This window comes from Parasteatoda tepidariorum, chromosome 4 (genome assembly GCF_982258835.1).
Source record: "Parasteatoda tepidariorum strain Cologne lab strain chromosome 4, Ptep-v5.0, whole genome shotgun sequence".
NCBI lineage: Eukaryota > Metazoa > Arthropoda > Arachnida > Araneae > Theridiidae > Parasteatoda > Parasteatoda tepidariorum.
The window spans coordinates 90030412-90051984 of record NC_141758.1 but is presented as its reverse complement, the minus strand read 5'-3'; the positions used below and the strand labels follow the sequence as shown (position 1 = coordinate 90051984).

The 21573-nt window shown below is 27.0% G+C and overlaps 1 protein-coding gene across 5 annotated transcripts in view; it reads left to right on the top strand.

Moving 5' to 3' along the window:
* Positions 1-21573, top strand: part of LOC107455334 (transformation/transcription domain-associated protein) — a 165499-nt gene that overhangs the window by 111331 nt on the left and 32595 nt on the right. For 4 of the 5 annotated variants that reach the window (XM_087161598.1, XM_087161597.1, XM_087161600.1 and 1 more), the window contains 11 exons: positions 1854-2115; positions 3529-3555; positions 3759-3929; positions 6132-6278; positions 7339-7496; positions 11159-11279; positions 13182-13280; positions 15342-15736; positions 17114-17198; positions 19272-19522; positions 20981-21068. In XM_087161598.1, the coding sequence (XP_087017724.1) occupies positions 1854-2115; positions 3529-3555; positions 3759-3929; positions 6132-6278; positions 7339-7496; positions 11159-11279; positions 13182-13280; positions 15342-15736; positions 17114-17198; positions 19272-19522; positions 20981-21068 (1804 nt within the window). The remainder of the gene's footprint in view (positions 1-1853; positions 2116-3528; positions 3556-3758; positions 3930-6131; positions 6279-7338; positions 7497-11158; positions 11280-13181; positions 13281-15341; positions 15737-17113; positions 17199-19271; positions 19523-20980; positions 21069-21573) is intronic. The other variant, XM_087161599.1, reaches the window with a different exon arrangement.

Sequence of the window (21573 nt, the reverse complement as noted above, 5' to 3'; positions counted from 1 at the left end):
TGACCTAAACTGTAATTTTTGTTGCAGCTAATTTTAGTTTTATAACTTGAAGCTTTTTTACAATACATTTAAAGTAGCTTTAATTTTTCAATTTTCTATTTTAATTAGAGAAAAACTTTTTACTTTTAGTTTTTTTACCTATACATGCCTTTGTTATTGTTTCTCAAGTTATTTTCTACTACACTTATTTCAGTAATGTTCTGTCAAAAATTGTATAGTTAAATCTAGGTATGCTAATTGTATATTTTAAAAAAATTAAATGTTAACTAAATTGTTTCATTTTGCTAATAAGTATTCATTACAATTTTTTTCTTTTTTCAAAAAATCATCTCCTACTGCATAGAGCAGTGATTCTTAACTACTGTGCCGTGGCACTTTTGCGTGCCGCCAAATTCTTAAAATGTGCCACCAAATATTGGAAATGATACAATAAAAATTATAATGCTTTTATTATTACAATTAAAACAACTAAAATTTTTTATTACAAAAAATATATATATATTATCTATACATAACAAAATAAATAAATACAAAAAAACACAAAAATTAAGAAAAACAATAAGTTTCATTTATTGCGTATAAGCTGCAAGTAAACAGAGCTCATTAGATAAGTTCAAAATGATCGTATATAATATAATCGTGTGAGCTGATGAAAAGATTATATCTTTTATTTTCCGGATTTTTAAAAAAAATGTATACATTTTTTTTTTCAGTTATTTGTTATTTTTTTTATTATTACTTTTCTTTCCCCCCTTTTTTTCATATGTCTGTAATTTTCCTTTGTTTTATCTTCATTTTGAACTTATATATATATTTTAAATAATTTATCCACGCTTTAATTGCGTGAACATCTTTGTCGGTAATTATCTTGTCTCAGACAATCTTAAAATAAGTTAGAATAAGAAGGAAGTGTTTAAATTGTCCTTTGAGAATTTTAAAAAATGTTGAAATTATAAGTAGAAAATTTAATGACTATTAAAATTATTAATTAACAAAGGAACGCAAGCTAAATATTAACTTTTAAACGGAAATAAAAGCTAATCATTAAAGTAAGCTATGCAATAAATAGTTATAAAAACAAATTAACAAAGGGTAACTAACAAAAAATAAGCTAGCAATTAATAATTAGCAAAAACAACAAATTTTTTTTTCATTTTGTGCCGTCAAATTTTGAAATCGTTAAAAGTGTGCCGCCTCAAAAAAAAAGGTTGAGAATCACTGGCGTAGAGTGTTATAAAATTATGCTATTTCTAAAAGTGCCTGTGTATATATTTTGTCATTATTTTATGCGATAATTTTTCTCTTTATTCGGAAAATTGAAAATAAGCACCTTTAAGCATTTTTAAAAAATGCTTAAAGGTGCTTATTTTCATTTTTTAAAAGCTCTTAGATGTGCTTTTTTCATGGGGTTAAAAAGTGCTTAATTTTCCCTTTTCAAAAATGAGATTTTTTTCTTTACCATGTCGAGTTTCACTGCATATTATGCAAAAGCGTTATTTTATTGTTCTATTCAATGTTTCCACAATCCATTCGGTAGGATTGTTGCTCTCTCTCGTGTGCAACTTTGCTGCATTTTGCAAGATATTCTCAATTTCAGACTTCCTTTTCCACCCTCTAAAATCAAACTGGAAAATCTCTCGTTTTTTTTTAGGGTGGCTAATATAATCAAGAAAAGAGTTATTTGATAGAAACTAGTTATTTTATCATGATCATGTAAAGTCTTTGAAAATTATTTTGCATTTTGTTAATATATATAGTGTGTAAAAATATTTTTTTATTGCTTCAAAGATACTTATTTTTTGTTGAGAGATTTGGCGTTTATTCTAATTTTACTATTTCTTGGTTATTTTCAGAGAAAAATATAAAATCGAAACAAATTTTGTTTGGACAGTTATGTGTGAATCTGTTTCTGAAGAATGGTATAAGCATCAACTAATCCGAAAAACATCGTACAGCCCTCTGAAAAAACTACTTCAAGCTCTTTATGACAATAAAAATTTGTTCCAGAAATTCTCATTTGTAAAATGCATTGAACTGATAATACTATCCTTGCAAGACTCATTTTTATTTAGAAACATCGATAGAGAAAATCAGGAGAATTCTTATAAAACAAAGGTATAGATTTATTAAGCAGCTAATCAAAAGATTTCTAATTTAATAAATGGTTTTGTTAAGTTTTTTATGTGATTCAATTTGAAAATGTGATCCATTCGAAAAAGTTACGTGAAAACATTTGTAGTAACAATTTTTTCATCAATGTTCAAATAATTCTCAATACAGTATTTTTGTTTGACGGATAATTTTTCTTCATCTGTATTGATTTTTTGAAAATTTAACACAACAGAACAGAAATTTTTTTTATCATGTATAGGTGTCTGAGGTAGCCACTTAAATTTCACCCATTTTTAGTGCTCTTGTGCAAAAAAATAAAAAGAAAATTTTGGTTTATAAAACAATAGGAATGATGAGTTTAAGTATGAATTTTGACATTAAATTAAAAAATTAAACAAATTTAGTCCCTGGTCTGCAGGACATGTAACTAAAACATTTTATTAGTCCAATCACATTTTTACTGTTCCGCTAACATGCCTCACTGATATTTTATTTTTGAAAAGTTAATTTAAATGAAAAATTGCATTACAGATAATGTGTAATATTTAAAATTATGATAAAATATGTTATTTTTAAGCATCTTACCATCTATTTGCATTTATTGCTGGTCAGTAGGCCCACTGATAATTTATTTTATAGAGGTTCCGATCAAATTTCAGTGCCCCAGACTAATGGACCACTGTTGATTTTGAGCCTTGTCTTATATCTAACCATTCAGTGAAACACTCCTGATAAAAAAAAAAATTTGTATGTGTAAGTAAAATTTACATTGATTAAATAATTACCTTATAATCATAAAAAAAACTAACATTTGCATCGCAGTTAATGTAATCGTATATATATATATATATATATATATATATTTATATATATATATATATATTTATATATATATATATATATATATATTTATATATATATATATATATTTATATATATATATATTTATATATATATATATATATTTATATATATATATATATTTATATATATATATATATATATATATATATATATATATATATATATATATATATATATATATATATATATATATATATATATATATATATTTCGGATTGTTTTTTTCTCTTTCCAGTTTCTTGTTATTTTTATTATTGTTTTTTCCCCTTCTTTCATTGTTCTGTAATTTTTCCCTTGTTTTCTCTACATTTTGAACTTATATATATATATATATATAATATGTGTGGTTGTATCAAATTAGCGGATTATTATAGAATAGTAATTTATAATCTACTACTGAGAAATATCCAAATATCCTGTTGTTTTAAAATGTATATCTGTGCACATTACATTTTTTTAAACTGTTTTTCTATCTATTCAGTCTGTGTTGAAAAAGGTTTTATTATAAGAACAACAAAATATTAGGCTTAACAAATATTTTATTATTTCTAGGACTACACTAGCAAAGATGAACAACAAGTAGGGACTTTTATTTTTGCTTATTGTTATGTTACTTTTATAAAAAAAATTATTTTATATGTTCTTCTTGTATTGAATTGATTTAATGCAATAATCAGGTTCATTTAATAATCTATTTAGCTTCATTCCAAGTGCTCAAGTGTGTTGTTTAATTATTTCTCTTTCTTTAATGTGTTATTATATTGGTGATTACATTCTTGTAGGATATGCTGGCACACTACAATTCATTTCTTGTGAATCTAATGAAAATACGGGTATCTGATTTCGTTCCTAGCCTTCTACATCTATGCTACATTGATCCTTCTGTTGCTGAATATGTGTGGAAACAAATCTTTAAAACATTATGGCAAACTACGTTAATCGAGGATAAAACGGTGAGATGTCAGATCGTTATATACTGTCTGAAAGTTTTCTTGAACTAAGCAAATGTTTTTGAACTTTGTTATTTAACTGACTAAAATATTAATCTGCTTTAACTGTGTCACTTGTAAAAAAATTACTAGGAGTGAAATATACTCCTTGTGAATTTTTTTAGCTGAAATTATTTATTTCATGTTTTTCATACTATTTTATTCTCTTGTGTAAGAAAGAGATTGAAATGAGATAACTAGCTGTAAATATATCCATGAGTATAGAGAGGGTGACAATGACACTTTTTTCACGAATCTTTGTTATTTAACTGATTCAAATGTTTATTAGCTTTAATTATATGCTTTTAATTCATACTTAAGTAATAGCAAATTAATTTATAGTTAATGGGTCAGCAGTATTTATCATTCAGATTTGTATGCACTCATAAATCTGTATTGTATGAGTCTGAAATTTTTATTTTTCAAAACTTTTACCGGCAATTGAAAAAAATAACAAGGACTGAAATATGCTGCTTGTGATTTTTTTGATTGAAATTATTTGTTTTGTGTTTTTCATGCTGGTTTTTTTTCTGTGTATGAATAAGATAGAAATGAGATACTGTAAATATATCCCTGAATATGAAGAGGGTAATAATGACACCTTTTTATGTATTCTGAACAAATATGGAATGACGTTACTTTTAAAAAGTAACGAGTAAAAGTACAAGTATTTTTTAAAAAAAGTAACGAATAAAAAGTTCTTATTTTAAAAAGTAACGAGTAAAAAGTACAAGTACTAAACAAAAAAAAAATTTACGATATAAAAGTACATTTCTAGGAAATCGAAAATTCAAAGTAACCTTAAATTTTATTGAATAATATCCTTATGTTCTTTAATGTTTTTGCAAAATTTTTGTTATTTATTTAATTATTTTTAATTTTGAAAGTTATGGACATTAATTTATTTTTAAGTTCGGAAGAATATTATAATATAATTTTAAAATCAAATATAATTCAATTACCTAGTTCGACAAATTTGATAAACATTATAACTTACGTTTGAAAGTAAATTTTGAAAAAATTCATTCATATACAGGAAACCCCTATAAATCCAATAAACTACAATTTATATTTTGTTTTTAAATATAATATATTTTATTTTAAAATATTTCATAATGGCAATTTTTGGATTTGTAATAACGATGTGCAATACTATATCCACTCATAATCAAAAATTATGAACAAAGGTTTTATTTTAAAATGTATGATATGAATAACTAATACATTTACGTAATAGTATATATGTTACGTTTAATATAATTTTGAAAAAATATATATTTGTTGCAAAATAAAAAAAATTATACTATTTTAGATTTTTTTTAATGCATACTACATTTCCATTAAATAAAGCATTGTTTTTATAATTTAATACTTTAACGTTAAAAAATGTAAAACTTGTGCCAAAATTTTTTGTAATAGTAATATGGAATTAGTTATTTAAATTATTTAAAAAAGCATCCAATGCGCACACATTGTTAACAAAAGTTTTAACTAACATATTTAAATGAATGAAAAATGTTTTAAATAAATATAAAATGTTATTTTATAAATGGAAAATAATTAGATATTAAAATATTACTTACTTTTTTCAAAAAAGATGAAGTCTTCTTAAAGCAAAGTTTCATAAATAAGGAATCTCAATCTATGAACATTAGTCCAGGTCTCCGCGAATTAAAAGAGAAACAACATTTTTTTCTTTTCTTCTTTATGGTTACTTTTTGGAGGAGTAGCAAGAACCAAAATAAATCAAAGTATCTTGGTGTCAATAAGACATCAAAGATACAGTTCATTTGTTATTTAAACAAAACTATTTTCTAAGAGGATGTCCCCTTCAAAAAAAAAAAAAATTTTCCATCCCATGTGGTGATAACAGTATTCATATGGGAATTTGATCATTCCAACCTCCCAAAACTTAACAGTACTATTGAAGATTATTTCTTAGAATTCCATCAAACATTTTGACTTGAAACTTCAAAATTTAACAAAGAAGGACGTTTTAGTGTTTGTAGAAGCATGCCGCCGTAACTATCATTCACATTCAGATTGTCACAAAGAAAAGGATTCAGGTGTTAAAATAGCCTGTTCACGGATGTCAGAATAATTAAAGCCTTCACATTGCCAAATGCATAATATGATTCTTAACTTTTTTTTCAAATTTTGTACCAGGAACTTATCAAAGAACTTTCTGGTTTCATTGGAGAGAAAATGAAAAATCAAACGACCATTGCACAGGAAAAACTTTCAATTTCATCATTTCTTCGGTCTACAGTTACTTGTATGGCACCATTACCTTTTGATGATTTTCTTCATCAGGTAAAAAATATTTATTGAATATTGATTCTTATAATGATACTAAAATATATTTAAGTTTACACTTAAAATCTGCTTGATAAAATTTATGCCTATTGTTTTTTTCCCCTTTTAAAACAAATTGTATTTTAGAATTTCATTCTTTTTTCTATAGTATTTTTTATGTTAATGCTAAATGCTGTAAAATGAACAGGAAAAATTACCCAAAATATTAAGCCTAAAACTTTGTTTGATTCGAAAAAGTTAAAATGACCCTAAAATTTAGAAAAAATATATGATAAAAATTGTATAAAATTATGGCGAATTTCTAAAGTACATTTTTTTTATTATTGTATTGAAATACTTGTAAAATTATTTTATAGCACTTTCTAAAATAATTCTTTCTGAATGAGCTAGTAAACCGATCAAAGGCCGGGATAGTCTGGTTGGTAGGGCACTGGGCTCATATCCAAGAGTTCGTGGGTTCAATCCCATGAAGCCGAACATTCCCTGTGTAGTTAATGGTGACTGATAAACGTTAAATCTGCCGAGTCACTAAGTCCTTCATGCTCCCATAGCAAATCATACCTCTGGGGGGTACTGATCCAGAAATTTCCTTGTCTTCTGGATTGGTTCAAAATTACAAGGCTGCAGAGTTGAACATTAGTAGTCTTAAACCCGATATGGAGTCAGCTGTTCAATGACAGTTATAAAACAAACTCATTAATAAATTAACTTATAAGTAATTTTTTTTCTAAAAATTAAAAAAAAGACTAATTTTGAGCCTGACTTTGCCTTTGAATAAAAAAGGCAATTCTGTTAATCAAACATTTTATATTTGCCATTATCAATAAAATTAGAAATATTTTATGTTAAAAAATATTTCCTCCATATTTATTATGCATTATTAGAGCCTCCCCTAAAACGAAACTCAAACTTTAGTGAGATAAGAAATAGTTTTATCGAAAAATAGTATAATGTTCTTAGAGAATTCAATTAAGATTTTTTTCCTGTGTGAGTGATACTTTTATAACTTGTGAAGAAGGAAAACATTGTTATGATAAATATTTTGTGATTTTTCTAGCATGTTTCAGAGAATGTACAGTTTTGGTGTGATGTGCTGAACTGTCTTGAAAATTACTTCAAAGAGACATTGCCAGGCGATTTAAAAACCTCTTGGAAAAAATGCTTCAAAAAGTTTATGTCACTTGTTCTTAAATATTCTCCTCCTGAAGATTTCAGGTACGCATACTTACTTATTGAACTAGCAATTAAAAGCAGAAATATTTTTTTATTTTGCCATGCACTTTTTATCCATATGATTATTAGTTCTAAACATTTTTTTTTTCTTCCAAAAGAGTGCCTTTGCTCAAGTTTTATGGCTAAAAAGAATATCCGGTTGTAGCACCTTTATTATGTATGCTTAATTTATTTATATGTTGTGGTGATCTGGATCATTGTAAATAATATTTAACCCTTTGTAACTGAACAACTCTGATTTAAGAAATATTTACGCAGATGTTAGAATACATCATATTAAGCATGTAAAAAATAATGAAAAAATTAAGACCTTAAAATTAAAAAATTTTTGATAAAAAGCATTTGTTGAACATCTCCAATATCGTGAAAAATAGCACAAAAATTCCAATATATTTAAAACTTCATGTGAAAAATTTTGAAATTGTTGTTTTTATGGTAACAAGGTCTCACACCACATTTTTCAATCCCTCCTTAGCCAAATATACAATCAAGGGGATAGTTGTAAAAAAAATTTATATCTGCAATTATGTCGTGGAACAATTCTTGCTAAACGCATTATAATATTGGCAGCTGCACCAAGACTTGCTTCCCCCGAGTTTGCAATATTTTCTTTACCTGAATTTAGTTCGATTTTATAGGTAAATTCACCTCATTATAGGATTGAATTTTCAAGTATGTTGCAGATATGTAACGCGGTGATACAAAGGGTTAAATCAACTTTAATACCAAGCCATGAAATTTGTCTACTAGTTTATATAAAAGAAATTATTATCCTAAAACATTTTAAATTGTGAAATTTAAAAGGAGAAAATGTAAAATTTGAACAAAATAAAAGTTCAAAAATATTATATTTTCATTTCTCAAGACCAATTCTTCTGCTTCGTAATATTTGAAAAGTTGTATACCTTACTATTCAAAATGTTTTTCAACCATTATTAAATGAAATGTCAAAGATTGAAATCATTTTTATTTTGTATACAAAAAACTTGTTTTACTTTTGGAAAAAAATTGTTTTATAGTAATGTGCAAAAAAGTTTTTTTTTATTTTCTAAAAAAGCATGAGTTATGTCAAAAAAATTAATTTAACATTCAAAGATCCCAAGCAGTAGTCTGCTCTCATGACTATCTTTTTGGAACCATATTTTCCAGTGAGGCTGCCCTCAGTATTTTGGCGGTTAAAAATTTAAATTCGTCAATAATGATGTATGTCTATTCATCCAAAACATGATTTTGTGTCTAAATTTCATAAATTAATTATTAGTTGAACTAAATATTGAAGTTAACCTTCCATACCATTAAATTTACCACCCAGTAAATTTAATGGTTTGGATGAAATTTTATAACAGAAATTATTCCATGTGAAATTTTTTTCTACTTATACTGTATATAATTAAATATTATCATTGTCTCTTTAAGAGGCAGCTGTTTATGCTCCTACTAGAGCCAGTTACATATATACCAGTTATAATATATTATATATATACAGGGTGCATAGCGTTTTTAAAAAGTGCTTAAAGGTGCTTATTTTCATTTTTTCAAAGCCCTTAAAGGTGCATTTTTTCATTGGGTGTTTTTAAAAAGTGTTGTAATTTTCCCTTTTTCAAAATGAGATTTTTCCTGTTGATTGTCACTTCGACTGAGATATGTTGATTTTTGCTTCGAATTATGCAAGAAGACACAGCTCACATTCAACGTTTTCACAATTGATTCAACCTCAATCTATTTCGGCGTATTGTCAGCCCGTAGCATATGAAAACAACATTCGTTTTTCATGATTCAAAATTTCAGGATTTTTGTATTGTCAAAAACAATGCCAAAAGGTTTTTTTTTTTATATGATGGTTAAAACAAGATAAAACCGTAAATTGTCAAAAACTTTTCAACCCTGCCTAATTATGATATTTTTTTGGTGCATAACAACCGTAAATTGTTAAAACAAGATAAAACCATAAATTGTCAAAAACTTTCCAACCCTGCCTAATTATGATATTTTTTTGGTGCATAACAACCGTAAATTGTTAAAACAAGATAAAACCGTAAATTGTCAAAAACTTTCCAACCCTGCCTAATTATGATATTTTTTTGGTGCATAACAACCGTAAATTGTTAAAACAAGATAAAACCATAAATTGTCAAAAACTTTCCAACCCTGCCTAATTATGATATTTTTTTAGTGCATAACAACCGTAAATTGTTAAAACAAGATAAAACCATAAATTGTCAAAAACTTTCCAACCCTGCCTAATTATGATATTTTTTTAGTGCATAACAACCGTAAATTGTTAAAACAAGATAAAACCATAAATTGTCAAAAACTTTCCAACCCTGCCTAATTATGATATTTTTTTAGTGCATAAAAATATTTTTTGAGTGCTTATTTGTTGTTGAATAATTTGGCTACGCACCCTGATATACCAGTTACATGTACAGGGCTGATTGTGCTCCGGAAAAAATCTGGATTTCCGGAATTTTTGCTAACAGTGATCCGGAAGTTTCCGGAGATCGCAGATGTTTCAAAGAATCACTGATCACAGAAGTTTCCGGAAATCAAATTTTCAAAGATGGAACTTAAAAACACAGTTTATTTTATTTTTTTGTAAGGGAGAGCCAGAGAGATTCTTTATAAGCTTATATTCATGATTAATATTCATTTTTTAATCAGTAAATAGTTGTTATAATCATAAACTCAAGAAAGAAACACATATTTGTAAATTTTAATTACTTCTCCAGGTCATCATAGGTATGTGTAAATGGTATAGGTATGTGTAAAATTTTAAATATATTTTTACTAAACTAAGAAATATTGAGAAAAAGTAAAAAAAACTTGTTTAAATTTTTTACAATTTAAACTGTCTTCTTTTTTTTTCCCTTTAAATTAAGAAATTTTCCGGAATTTTGACTTGGGCTCACAATCACCCCTGCATATATACCCGTTACCATGTAGGCCAGTTACCATATAGGCCAGTTATATTAATACGCCTAATTCTGTGCAGGATTGAATGTAGTAAACCCTGGCATTCTTCTTGCATTTCTTTTAGATGCTCCTGTTTGTTATGATCTTACCTGCCACATTTGTTGTTGCAGTTAGGATGTTTTTGATTGTTTATAAAGTTTAATTTTAACTATTTGTAATGAGACATCCTGTTAAAATGAATAAATTGTATTTATAATTATCATTTGAAACTGCCTTAAGAAGATTGTCCAGCCAGATCTCCTAGCTTGAATCTAATAGATTGTCTTTGAAATTATCTTGTCAGACAAATTGCCTTTTAGAGTTTGTGTTAGCATAAGCTGGAACAAGGGTTACTCTGTACCTGTGGTCTTTGCTGCTCATTTTGAAGTCCAGCGATTTGGAAAGTTATTGCCACAATTGCATTGCAGTTAAGGCTGGACACATTGCCCCATTATATTTTTACGATGTTTTCTCTTAGTTAGGAATTTTATCCTGAGTGTTTTTTTATTGTAAATTATTAATTTTCTAATTCAACATAAAAGACTAGTTTTATCTTAGCTTTTGAAAGCCAATGTTATTAATTGCTATTAATGTTATGGAAACAAATAGATCTTATACATTTCTTTTGTTACTTATATTTGGATCACATTAAATTATAAAGTGTAACAAAAATTTATCATGAAACTTTTCAGATCTCTGAATAAAAGGATATTTTTAGAAGCCCTTTCCAAATGGCCTGAAAAACCCATATCATTAAGAAAAATATCAAGTGGACCCAGAAGAAAACATGTTAATTACACTGCTCTTTGCAAAGTAATTTTATGCATTTATTATTTTTCAAGTATCAATTTTGATAATTGCATTTATAAATTTTATTTTTTTTAGTGGCATATTTTTGGTTTTTATTATTTTAAATTAAATATGAGTTAGTTAAGTTAGAGAACTATGAATTTTACATTTAACACGTTGACTACCACTCCTGTTTACAGTGAAATCTCCTTCAACTGTATGAAGCGTATTCTGCTAAGTACTCCCACTTATATTTTAATAATGCGAGTCTCTGGTGGTTACAAGAATAATATCTCTCTCTGTTTGTTTCCATGGTATCATGTCTGTTTATTTTGTTCATTGCTGTTTCTCATCTCACCACTTTACTTAAATCTTTTGCTGAGTTCAGCCTAACTTAAAATCTTCACCCTAATTCGTTGAAATTTCGAAAAGAAAAATGGGAAAACTTATTTCTTAGTGAGTCAAATAACAGTGAACAAGAAAGCTCTTACAAGGCTTTCAATAGTTTTTTCACTTCCTGTGAAATATCTTTTCAAATGCATACGAATTATTCATTAAAAAATTTGCTATCAAAAACAAAATTTTACACTTAAATCTATAATTCTGATGTAATTTTAATTAAAATAAAAAACTGAATTATCTTAAACAAGTCCAAAGTAATTTAAAAAACTTTTTATTAAGATTTTTTTTAAATAATGAGATTAAAAATTAGATGTTAAATTAAGACTCTTAATGCAGATTATTTTTATTGATATAGATAATTTTTATGAAACACATTTTTTATACTTTTTTCATTATTCTGAATTAATTTAGGTAAAAATAGACGGAAAATATTGTATTTAGCATTTTAATAATTTATGGTTATGGCATACAGCATAAAACACTGATGTATTTTGTGGATTAAAAGTAAAATCTTCCTAACATGGCTCACTTCCAAACAATAAGTTTTCAAATTTGCATTTATTGAAATGTAAGAGAAACAATTCGTGAAATTTTTTTAATTTACGAAATCAATTATTGATTAATTTTTTTATTTGAATGAACAAGTATTTTTCAAACTACGTTTTTTTTTTTTTTTTTTTTTGTATTTTTTATATTTTAGTATAAATATAATGCTAATAATCCAACAGGTTTTCTTTAGTAACTATCAAACTGTTTTTTATAATTAAAAAATACCAGTATATATTTTTTGGTTTGTAATTAGAGCATAATATATTAGGGACGCCTGCATCCTAACCCCAAAAAGTTATTCCTGCAATAGCTATGCATGTTCAAAATATCCTCCCAATGTAAATAATGTTTAAGGTTGTTTTTCAAATCTCTCTTTCATCAAGGAACGTAAAAGAGCCGCAATAAAAGTCCTTTAAACTTGAGGCAAAGCTATAATTATTAATTATATATATATACCACCTTGTCGTAAAGAATTTTCTGGGTAACTAGAAAGAACAGATCTCTTAACTATTTTAAAAGTTATTAGCATTTTTAAAATCTCCAATTTAGCAAACATTTTCCACCAAAAGGGAAAGCATTAAAACCAATAAATAATTCTTAATGTTTCCAAATTTTTTATGATACCAGATAATGCCATATCAATTATTAAACTATGTCACTAAGGTTTTTTATTTTCTCAAAACTGTGGCTTTGTTAGCATTTTGCGCTATTTTTGGAATTATCATAGAGCAGAGGGCACTGTCTAAAAATAAGATAGGCAAAACTTAATCTAACATAACTGTTTTTAAAATATTTGCTTAAAAGCCTCAATTCATGTAATGGCAACTTTAAGAATAACAGTTTAAATAGAGTTTTGTGTATTGCTTAATAGAAATTTTTACACTAATAATGTTTGCATTACTAAATGTTGCACACTTACAGTAGTGAATACTACAATTCTGTTTTTCTTTTTAATTATTATTTATACTTCTTAAGATTCGTGCCAATGATGAAGATTTTTACCAAAGTTCCTTAAAGTGTGTTGAAAAACTGCCAATGCAATTATTTCCTGACGAAGTTTGCAAATCTCTACAGGTATTTCAAATATTTTTACTTTCATTACAGTAGTGATAATGGAATAATAATATTTTTCTACTATTTTTATTTAGTTTCTGAAAAACAGATATTATAGTAGTTAGATAAAAAAAAAAAACTATTTAATTTTTAGAAGTTTTTTTATCTTTTATTTTGGAAACTGTCATTTTGTTTCTTATTTGTGCAATCATTATTGTATCAGATTCTTGGAGTTGAGTAATAAGTAAATGCTGTGTAAACTGTGAATTGAAAAATAGATTTTCGAACTAGAACAACTTAATTTTTATTATAATTAAAATTAATGATAAATGAATTTAAAATATTTGCCCCTACTGTTTCAAACAAAATTAATTTTAAGAAATTTCCTTTACCTTTAAAATTGATTTGTTGTAACAATTCCAAACGGGGATGTATAATTACTGTTTGTGATTCTTGGTTTAGAATACTGAAAATTAAATTTTTGAATTTGATGTATGATGAATATTCGTTAGAATTAATCTGTTTTAGGAGTTAAAAATATGCATGTAGCAGAAAGTAGTTGAGGTTTATTTAAATGAAATGTATAGGTTTTTTATTGTTAGATTAAAAGTAGAATATAAATGGAAATAATTGATATATATCTCAAACTATGGAATTTGGCATTGTTTTGTTTTGTTTTGTAAAAAAAGTGTAATAAAATTAAAGAAAGATGATTCTTGCTCGAAAGTATGGGATTTAAAAAACAATTGAAAAATTTTATATCAAAGATTTCTTATTGCTTTAATGTTAACAATGAAATGAAAAAATTATTGCTATTGATAATACTCTGGGATCATTTTCTTTAACTTAAAAGTATAATAATGGTCACATTTTTTTAAATTGAAGAACTTTGTACAACGTAATGATATTCATATTTTTCAAAAGAGTGGTTTTTGTCAAAACAACAATAAGGTTCCCGCATAAGCAAAAGAAAATGTTTCCGCTTATTCTACTGTCATACAGTAAGTTCCAGCAATTTGTAAATTACCCCACTAGAAACAATACTAAGAAACATTTGTAAAAATATCCATTTAGGAAAGAGTTTGGCTTAGCTTTATATTTCCCAGGACTTTAAACATTTGATAATTATGTGTTTGAGGAAATACACAGAAGTATATTTCTTTTATATACTCAATTTACGTCATATATTGCGTCATACTTAGGGTTTGTTTTGTTAAGTTGATAAACAACTGTTTGCATTGTGGGTGCACAACCCGTGGCTAAGGGGTCATATAATACATTTGAATGGTTTATATGCGCCACCTTGCTTTATAACAGGGTGCGTAACTTTTTTAAAAGTCCTTAAAGGTGCTTATTTTCGTTTTTAAAAGTCCTTAAAGGTGCTTTTTTCATTGAGTTTTTTTAAAAAGTGCTTAATTTTCCTTTTTCCAAATTCAGATTTTTCCTTTACCATGTTGATTTTCGCTACAAATTATGCAGAAAGAGACTGTTCACATTGTTCTATTCAACGTTTTCACTATTAGTTCAACCCCAATTTATTTCAGCACATCGTCAGACCGTAGCTTATGAAAACAACATTCAATTTACATGATTCAAAAATCTTGACAATTGTCAAAAACAATGCCAAAAGAATTATTTTTTTTTGACATGAGTATTAAAACCAGATGAAATCGTCAATTGTCAAAAACTTTCCAACCCTACCTAATTATGATATTCTTATAAAGTGCTTAAAATGTTATTAGAGTGCTTGAAAAGTGTTTAAAAGGTGCTTATTTTTTGTTGAAATAAATTACAAAAAATAATAGAGCTACCTTACACTGTTTTTTATGTAGTTACACTTTTGTTACTTAAAACATTCAGAAATAATTTTAATATTATTGATTTTTTAATTTTTTTTATTTCTTATTAAAGTATAGTTATTAATTAGTTTTAATTAAATATGTTTGAAAAGTTAGGAATCAGTTTGTTTTATTGAAGATTTCAAATGGTGTACAGTTTTGTCCGTATTTGTTCTTATCCCTTTTTATTTTATCTAGAAAGAAAAATATTTTCTCTGTTAAAATGTGTCTTTTTTTTTTTTAGGCCATCAACATCTTAACTCAAATTCACTTAGCAAATGACGTTAATAAAATTATACGGAGGATGAAACAGATAAAGAGCACTACTCTAACTAAAACAGACTATTCAGATTTGAACAGAGAATTGGTCACCTTAAGGTCGTCAACTCTATCCAAAATAGATGAATTTAATAAAAACTCAGTTGCAATTCACAATTCATCATTGACGATAGATTTATGTTCTTCGTTTTGTCTTGGTTTGTATCAGCAGCAACAGATTCAAACCTGGGGAAATATTTTAAGGAAGACAGTTTATAAAAAGAAACTTGCTATCCATTATGTGAATTCCTATATGGTGCAGTTTGCTGAAATGTCTAAGAGGGTTGGTTGTGAACAAATAGCATGGAACCGTATTCACAGGTATCATTATTTTTGTTTTTCCTTTTTTTACCAATTTAATTGACATTATTTTTATCGTTGTCAATAATTATTCTTTTTACTCAGTGTGCTCATAGGGTGGCCCATATATTACAGGCAAACACCGTTCGTGTAAAATTGGTCACCATCACGGAAAATTTTTTACTATTCATAAAAAGAAGAAAAAAAACTGTCTCTTCTCTGCAAGTTTATCTTTTTGAAGATACATTTTTATGCTTTTTCCTGCCAATGCAAACATGATTTAAAATAACATTCACATGATTTAACAATCTCACATCTCAATTCCTATTTACTCTATTTAAGAACGCACATTGTGTTTCATATTTTCACGATTTTATATCAAATATTGTGTTTCGTATTCAAGTGATTTAAAAGCCATTGTTATGATTCGTGTTCAAGTGACTAAAAATTATACTTCAGAATTCATATTCCAGCGATTTTAAAATCAATTATCAAGATTTATATTAAACCAATTTTAAAATAAAACATAGATATTCATAATCACGCAATTTTAAAATTAATTGTCAAGATTGAATTTCGCCTGATTTAAAAATCACGCATAAAGATTCATACTCACACAAGTTAAATAAATAAATAACATTTCTCATCAATATTTTTATTAAACGTAGATAACATTCTGTGGATGAATGTTTTCAGTATACTTTTTCTTGCTCAAATTTCCAAATTTCAGGTATTTTTTTCAAGTATTTAAAAAGTTTTTTTCCACATAACATTTTTGGATTTCTATTTTCAGCTTGTTTGGTTTTTTGCCAAATTCATAATTGTGGTATGAATCAATATAGAGGTCTGTAAAATATTCATCTCTGTGTTATCATTTGAAATATTATTTAATCGTTTTATGATTTCGTTACATTTGACTGCGTTATTTTCATAAATAATTTTTTTTAATTAAGCTGAATAACTAGTTTACTTTAGAATAATTATTTTAAATTCAGCATTTCTATTTCAGATTCAACAGGAATGACAGAGATTAAGAAAAAAAGCATTTTTATTGAAAGTTTGAATCCTAACTATTTAAATTATTTAGAAATATTTTTTTTTTTGAGGAAAAGTTGTGAATGACTAAACTTTTAGAACCATTTTCTACATATTTACAGTGCATATATGTTAGTGTCAATTACATTGGTATCAAATATCAATTGCATTGGTATCAATTGCATTGGAATCAAATATCAATTACATTGGTATGAAATATCAATTGCACTGGTATTTAATTGGTATCAAATACATTTTTAGTTTTTCTATTTGTCTAAATTACATTAAATTCTATTATTAAATGAAATTGATGGTTGGTATTCATTTAGAATGAAATTAACAAAGATGAATTTAATTTTTTAGCACCTCATCTGTTCATGGGTTGATGAAGTTATCTGCATCAATTGATTACTATTTACATAAAGCTTCTATGTCTGAAGAAAATCTGGTAAGTTTTTTCTAACATAAACTTTTTCAGATAATAAATAATATGCAAGTCTAAATTTGTAAACGCTGTGGCCGTCTTAATTGGGTAATATCCAAATATGATATAAATTAAGTACTTTCATACTTTAGTAACCTAAAATAAAGTTATAAGTATATGGGGGGATTTTCATTGAAGTTATTAAGGTAAGAGGCAATCAAGAAACTGTACATTCCAGATTTCTTATGCCAGTCTTGCAAAATTGCTTAGAACATTTAGGCAGTCATACCACTAATTAACCTTCTTGAACATAAAACACTTTTAATGTTGCTTGAAGAAGTAAAAGGAACTATTTGACCATTCAAGATTAACTTCAAAAGGAGCGTCAGAGTTTTACAGAATCATCCCATTTTCAGATCAAAAGGAAAACTCCAATTTTGTTTATTTCATGATGAATGTCTATCAGTATAGATCTAGATTCATCTTGTGACAAGAACGCTATAGTTGATTTTTTTTAGCATTTTCCACATTCATTTTAGAAATCAAGGAATGCCACACTACACGCCTGACTACATGTCAGTGCTTACATATGCATGTATCCTGCCTGCAATCTAAGGCCTTTTATTCGCACATTTGTATGTATCCTACATTGATGCCTACAAAAGAAACTTTTTTTTCCTCACATTTGCATTTATCTTGCCTTGATGGCCTTCAAAAAAAAAAATTTTTTTATCACACGTCTGCCTATATCCTGCTGTTATACCCTCAAAAAGAAAATTATCCCCCATTTGGATGTATCCTGCTGTGATGCTCTCAAAAGGTACTCTTTTTGCACATTTGCATATATCTTGTCCTGATGCCCTTAAAAGAAATTTTCTTTCGTGGCTTATAAGTTAAATATTTTGTAATTCCTATTTTAAAAACTTTGACTTCAATTCTATAATTATGACTGTTAATAAGTTGAATTTTTCTCACTTTATTTGTTAAATGTATGAACTTTTTAAAAAGCTCGTAGCTAATATAATAAATATAAAGCTAACAACAAAAGTGACTGTTTCCTTTAGGTCTATGTCACAGTTCTAAAAATAATATTTGTTTTTTCATTCTCTAGTTATCGGTTTGAGTTCTATCTTGTTTCTTATATTGTATCTATTTGAATTTTTCTAAAAGGGAACAACAAAAAAAAAAGATTTTTTTATAGCATTATCTGCATGTTTTAAAAATGATTGTTGATCTGAAAAATAAATTAGTTAAAAGCGGGGGAATAATATAAGTGAATGGTTTGATCAGCTCAGAAAATTACATAATTTAATCTCACCAGATTGCACTGCTAACTGAAAAACAATTGTGAAACAATGTTTTCCGAGAGCATGTCCAGTTGAATTATTTGCCCAAGTATCTGTTAATTTTCTCTTCAGACTGCATAGCATTTCTACTGCAAGTTTCGGCTATTTTGAAAAAGATCACTCTCGTGTTTTCTAAAAACACAAATACGTGCAATTCAAAGCATGGCTTCCTAAGCAAAACACAGAAAACCATTATTTTCAGGACAATCCTTAGAAGCAAATGTGACTTGGGTGTCCTTTTTATATATTTTTTCTGACCCCCTTATTACTGGCAAAAACTATTTTTGCATTTTTAATTCTAAAAAAAGACCAATAAAAAAATATGTTAGATTATCCGAATTATATTTGTACTGAAATATGAAATCCAAACAAGGTAGTTTCAGTCTTCTTTTTTTTTCATTCATTTTCAAAAATGTATCAATAATTGGTATTTTAAATTAAAGAAATTTCATTGGTGAATAACAGTTTCTCTTAGATATTAATAACTGCAAATTTGAAAAACTATTTGGAAGATTTTACTTTTAACGCAGAAAAAGACATCGGTTTTTCATGCTGTATTCCATGACCATAAATTAGTAAAATGGTACATATACTATTTTCTTGCTTATTTTGTACTAAATAATGAAAAATACGATCAACAAAAATTCTGCATCAAAGGGTTAATTGATTTTCACATTGGCAGTCATTTTTAAAACATCTGGGAGTTTCTCTTACAATTGTTGTATACTTAATTGAAATTATTTACTTTCAGCGGGATTACTATCTGAATTTAGTATGCTTCTTGACTAAAGCGAGAAAAGGTAAAAGTAATATTTTGCATCAAAAGCTGTCTACTATCTGCTACAGTATCTTAGCAAAGCATGATCCAGTTGGAAATACTTTTGCAAGCTTCAATTTTTCTTTACCCCGACCAAGCTTCAATTTTTCTTCACACCAACAGTATGAACTACATAAGTTGATTGGATGTTATTTTCTTAAACGTATTGACGACTATGAACACAGGTGCAAATTTTACTTTTATGTCTTCAATAATCTTATGTATCTTCTTTTAGGATACCTAATCTTGCTAGGGTTTTATCCTCTTTAGAGTAAAGTGCATAAAAATAAACTGAACATATTAATAACTTTTGACCTAATGATCAAATTTCCACTTACCATAAAAGCAATCTTAATGGTTCGAGGGTTTAAACTTAAATGTGCTACTGACCATATCTATTTTTTTTACCCACGGATTCAAATTCTTGACCCTTTCCCTCAAAATATGGAGCATAGTTTAAATTTTGTGTAAAAGTTGATCAACATTTTGTATACTTGTGTATCTATTTTATGTAAATAGAATGTAATTTTATAAATATTATAATAGTGTCAAATTATTTTTAAAAAAGCATTTTTGTAAATTTGTTTAATAATTAAAATTTTCCATGCACAAAATAATAAGTGAATCACTTTAATAATTTTTTGATCTGATTTCCACGCACTAAGATGCAATTCTAATGATTTGATAGTCTAAACTTCAATATGCTAAATAATTAGTGCAAACAATATTTTAAGTTTAAAAAATATATGCTTTCTCTGTACAAAAATGCCTCCTTGTTTTGAAAATTTCAGTTTTTGACCCTCAAAATTTAAGGAGTTGAAATCTGTAAGATATGATCCCTGTATTTCAGGCAGGAGATCAGTTGGAACTTTATGTACCTTAATGTTAATTTCACTTGTACAGTGCCCCCCCCCCCCCAAAAAAAAAGGACCAGCGTGAATAACTTGTAATCTAATGATCGGATCTTCAGGTCCTATAACTCAATCTAAAATGTTTAAAGGGGTGGCCTTAAATATGCCAATTAATTAGTGCAGACGATATTTTAAGTTTTAAAAAATCGGGCACAGAAACGTATTTTCTCTGAATAAAAATAAAAATTGGTAATTTTTTTTTAAGGTTTTGGATTTCTGACCTCCCAAATATAGGGGGCAGCCGTAATCTGGGAAATATGGTTCTCATAGATTGGTCAGGAGAGCAGTCCAAAGTTTTAACCCCTTCATGCTAATTTTACTTTGTGGCATATTTCACTATATCTCGAGAATTATTTTAAGCGAATCGAAAACTTTTGTTCATAAATTTATAAAATTCGTTTATCCAAAGATAAGTCAATGAATAATATAACTTCAAATATTTATTATTTTATCTAATAATAGACAAAAAAAACTTGTGAATTATATGGTATTCAATTATTTTCATCATTTTAAAGAATGTAATTTTAAATCGCAAAATCAGTTAAATGGTTCCTGAGAAATCGAATTTTAAAAATACTACTTCTAGTCCCGTATATCTATACACATTATGGAGGTTATTTTGGTGTTTTTAATGCTTATCTGGGGTTGTAGGTGAAGAATATTCAGGTAAAAAAGTAGATGAAAATTGATATATCTGCAAATTTTTCTAAATAATGTTTTGTGACATTTCAGACAAGAGATCACCGAGAAAGTTGTCCATAACTTATTGAAAGCCTGTACTTATGTTGATGGCAAGAAATCTTTGCATCTTATTTCAATGGTAATAGTTTATTTGTTTTTATAAACCTTTAATAAGAGATAATTATTTTAAAACTCTATTTATTTGTGAGATAAATGGAAAATTAAGTCCCTTTCTTCATTAGGTTGGGAAAAATAATCGAACATATTAACCCCTTCCTTCTCGTTCCCGTGAAAATGACGGGGTGAGGTTTCTCCCTCTATTTTAGGCTCCCATGAAATTTACGGGCTGGGGTGTTCAGTAGTAACGCGCCAATAAGGATAAAACTAATTCATTTCTTTTGCCTAGAATATCTCATTTTGCACACCTGGTGGCAGTACCAGGATATTTTTAAGGTAATTGTAGATAGCTAGTTTATTTTAAACTAGATGTCAGCACTAATCAATTACTTTATGACTAATAATACAGGCACTTTTATGACTGTTTTCTTTAAAATTAACCGATCGTTAAGGGGTTAATTTAAAAACTTTGGGGGTTCTGCCTGTTAGTAGATTTTCTTTTATATTTTTTTAACTGAACTGACAAT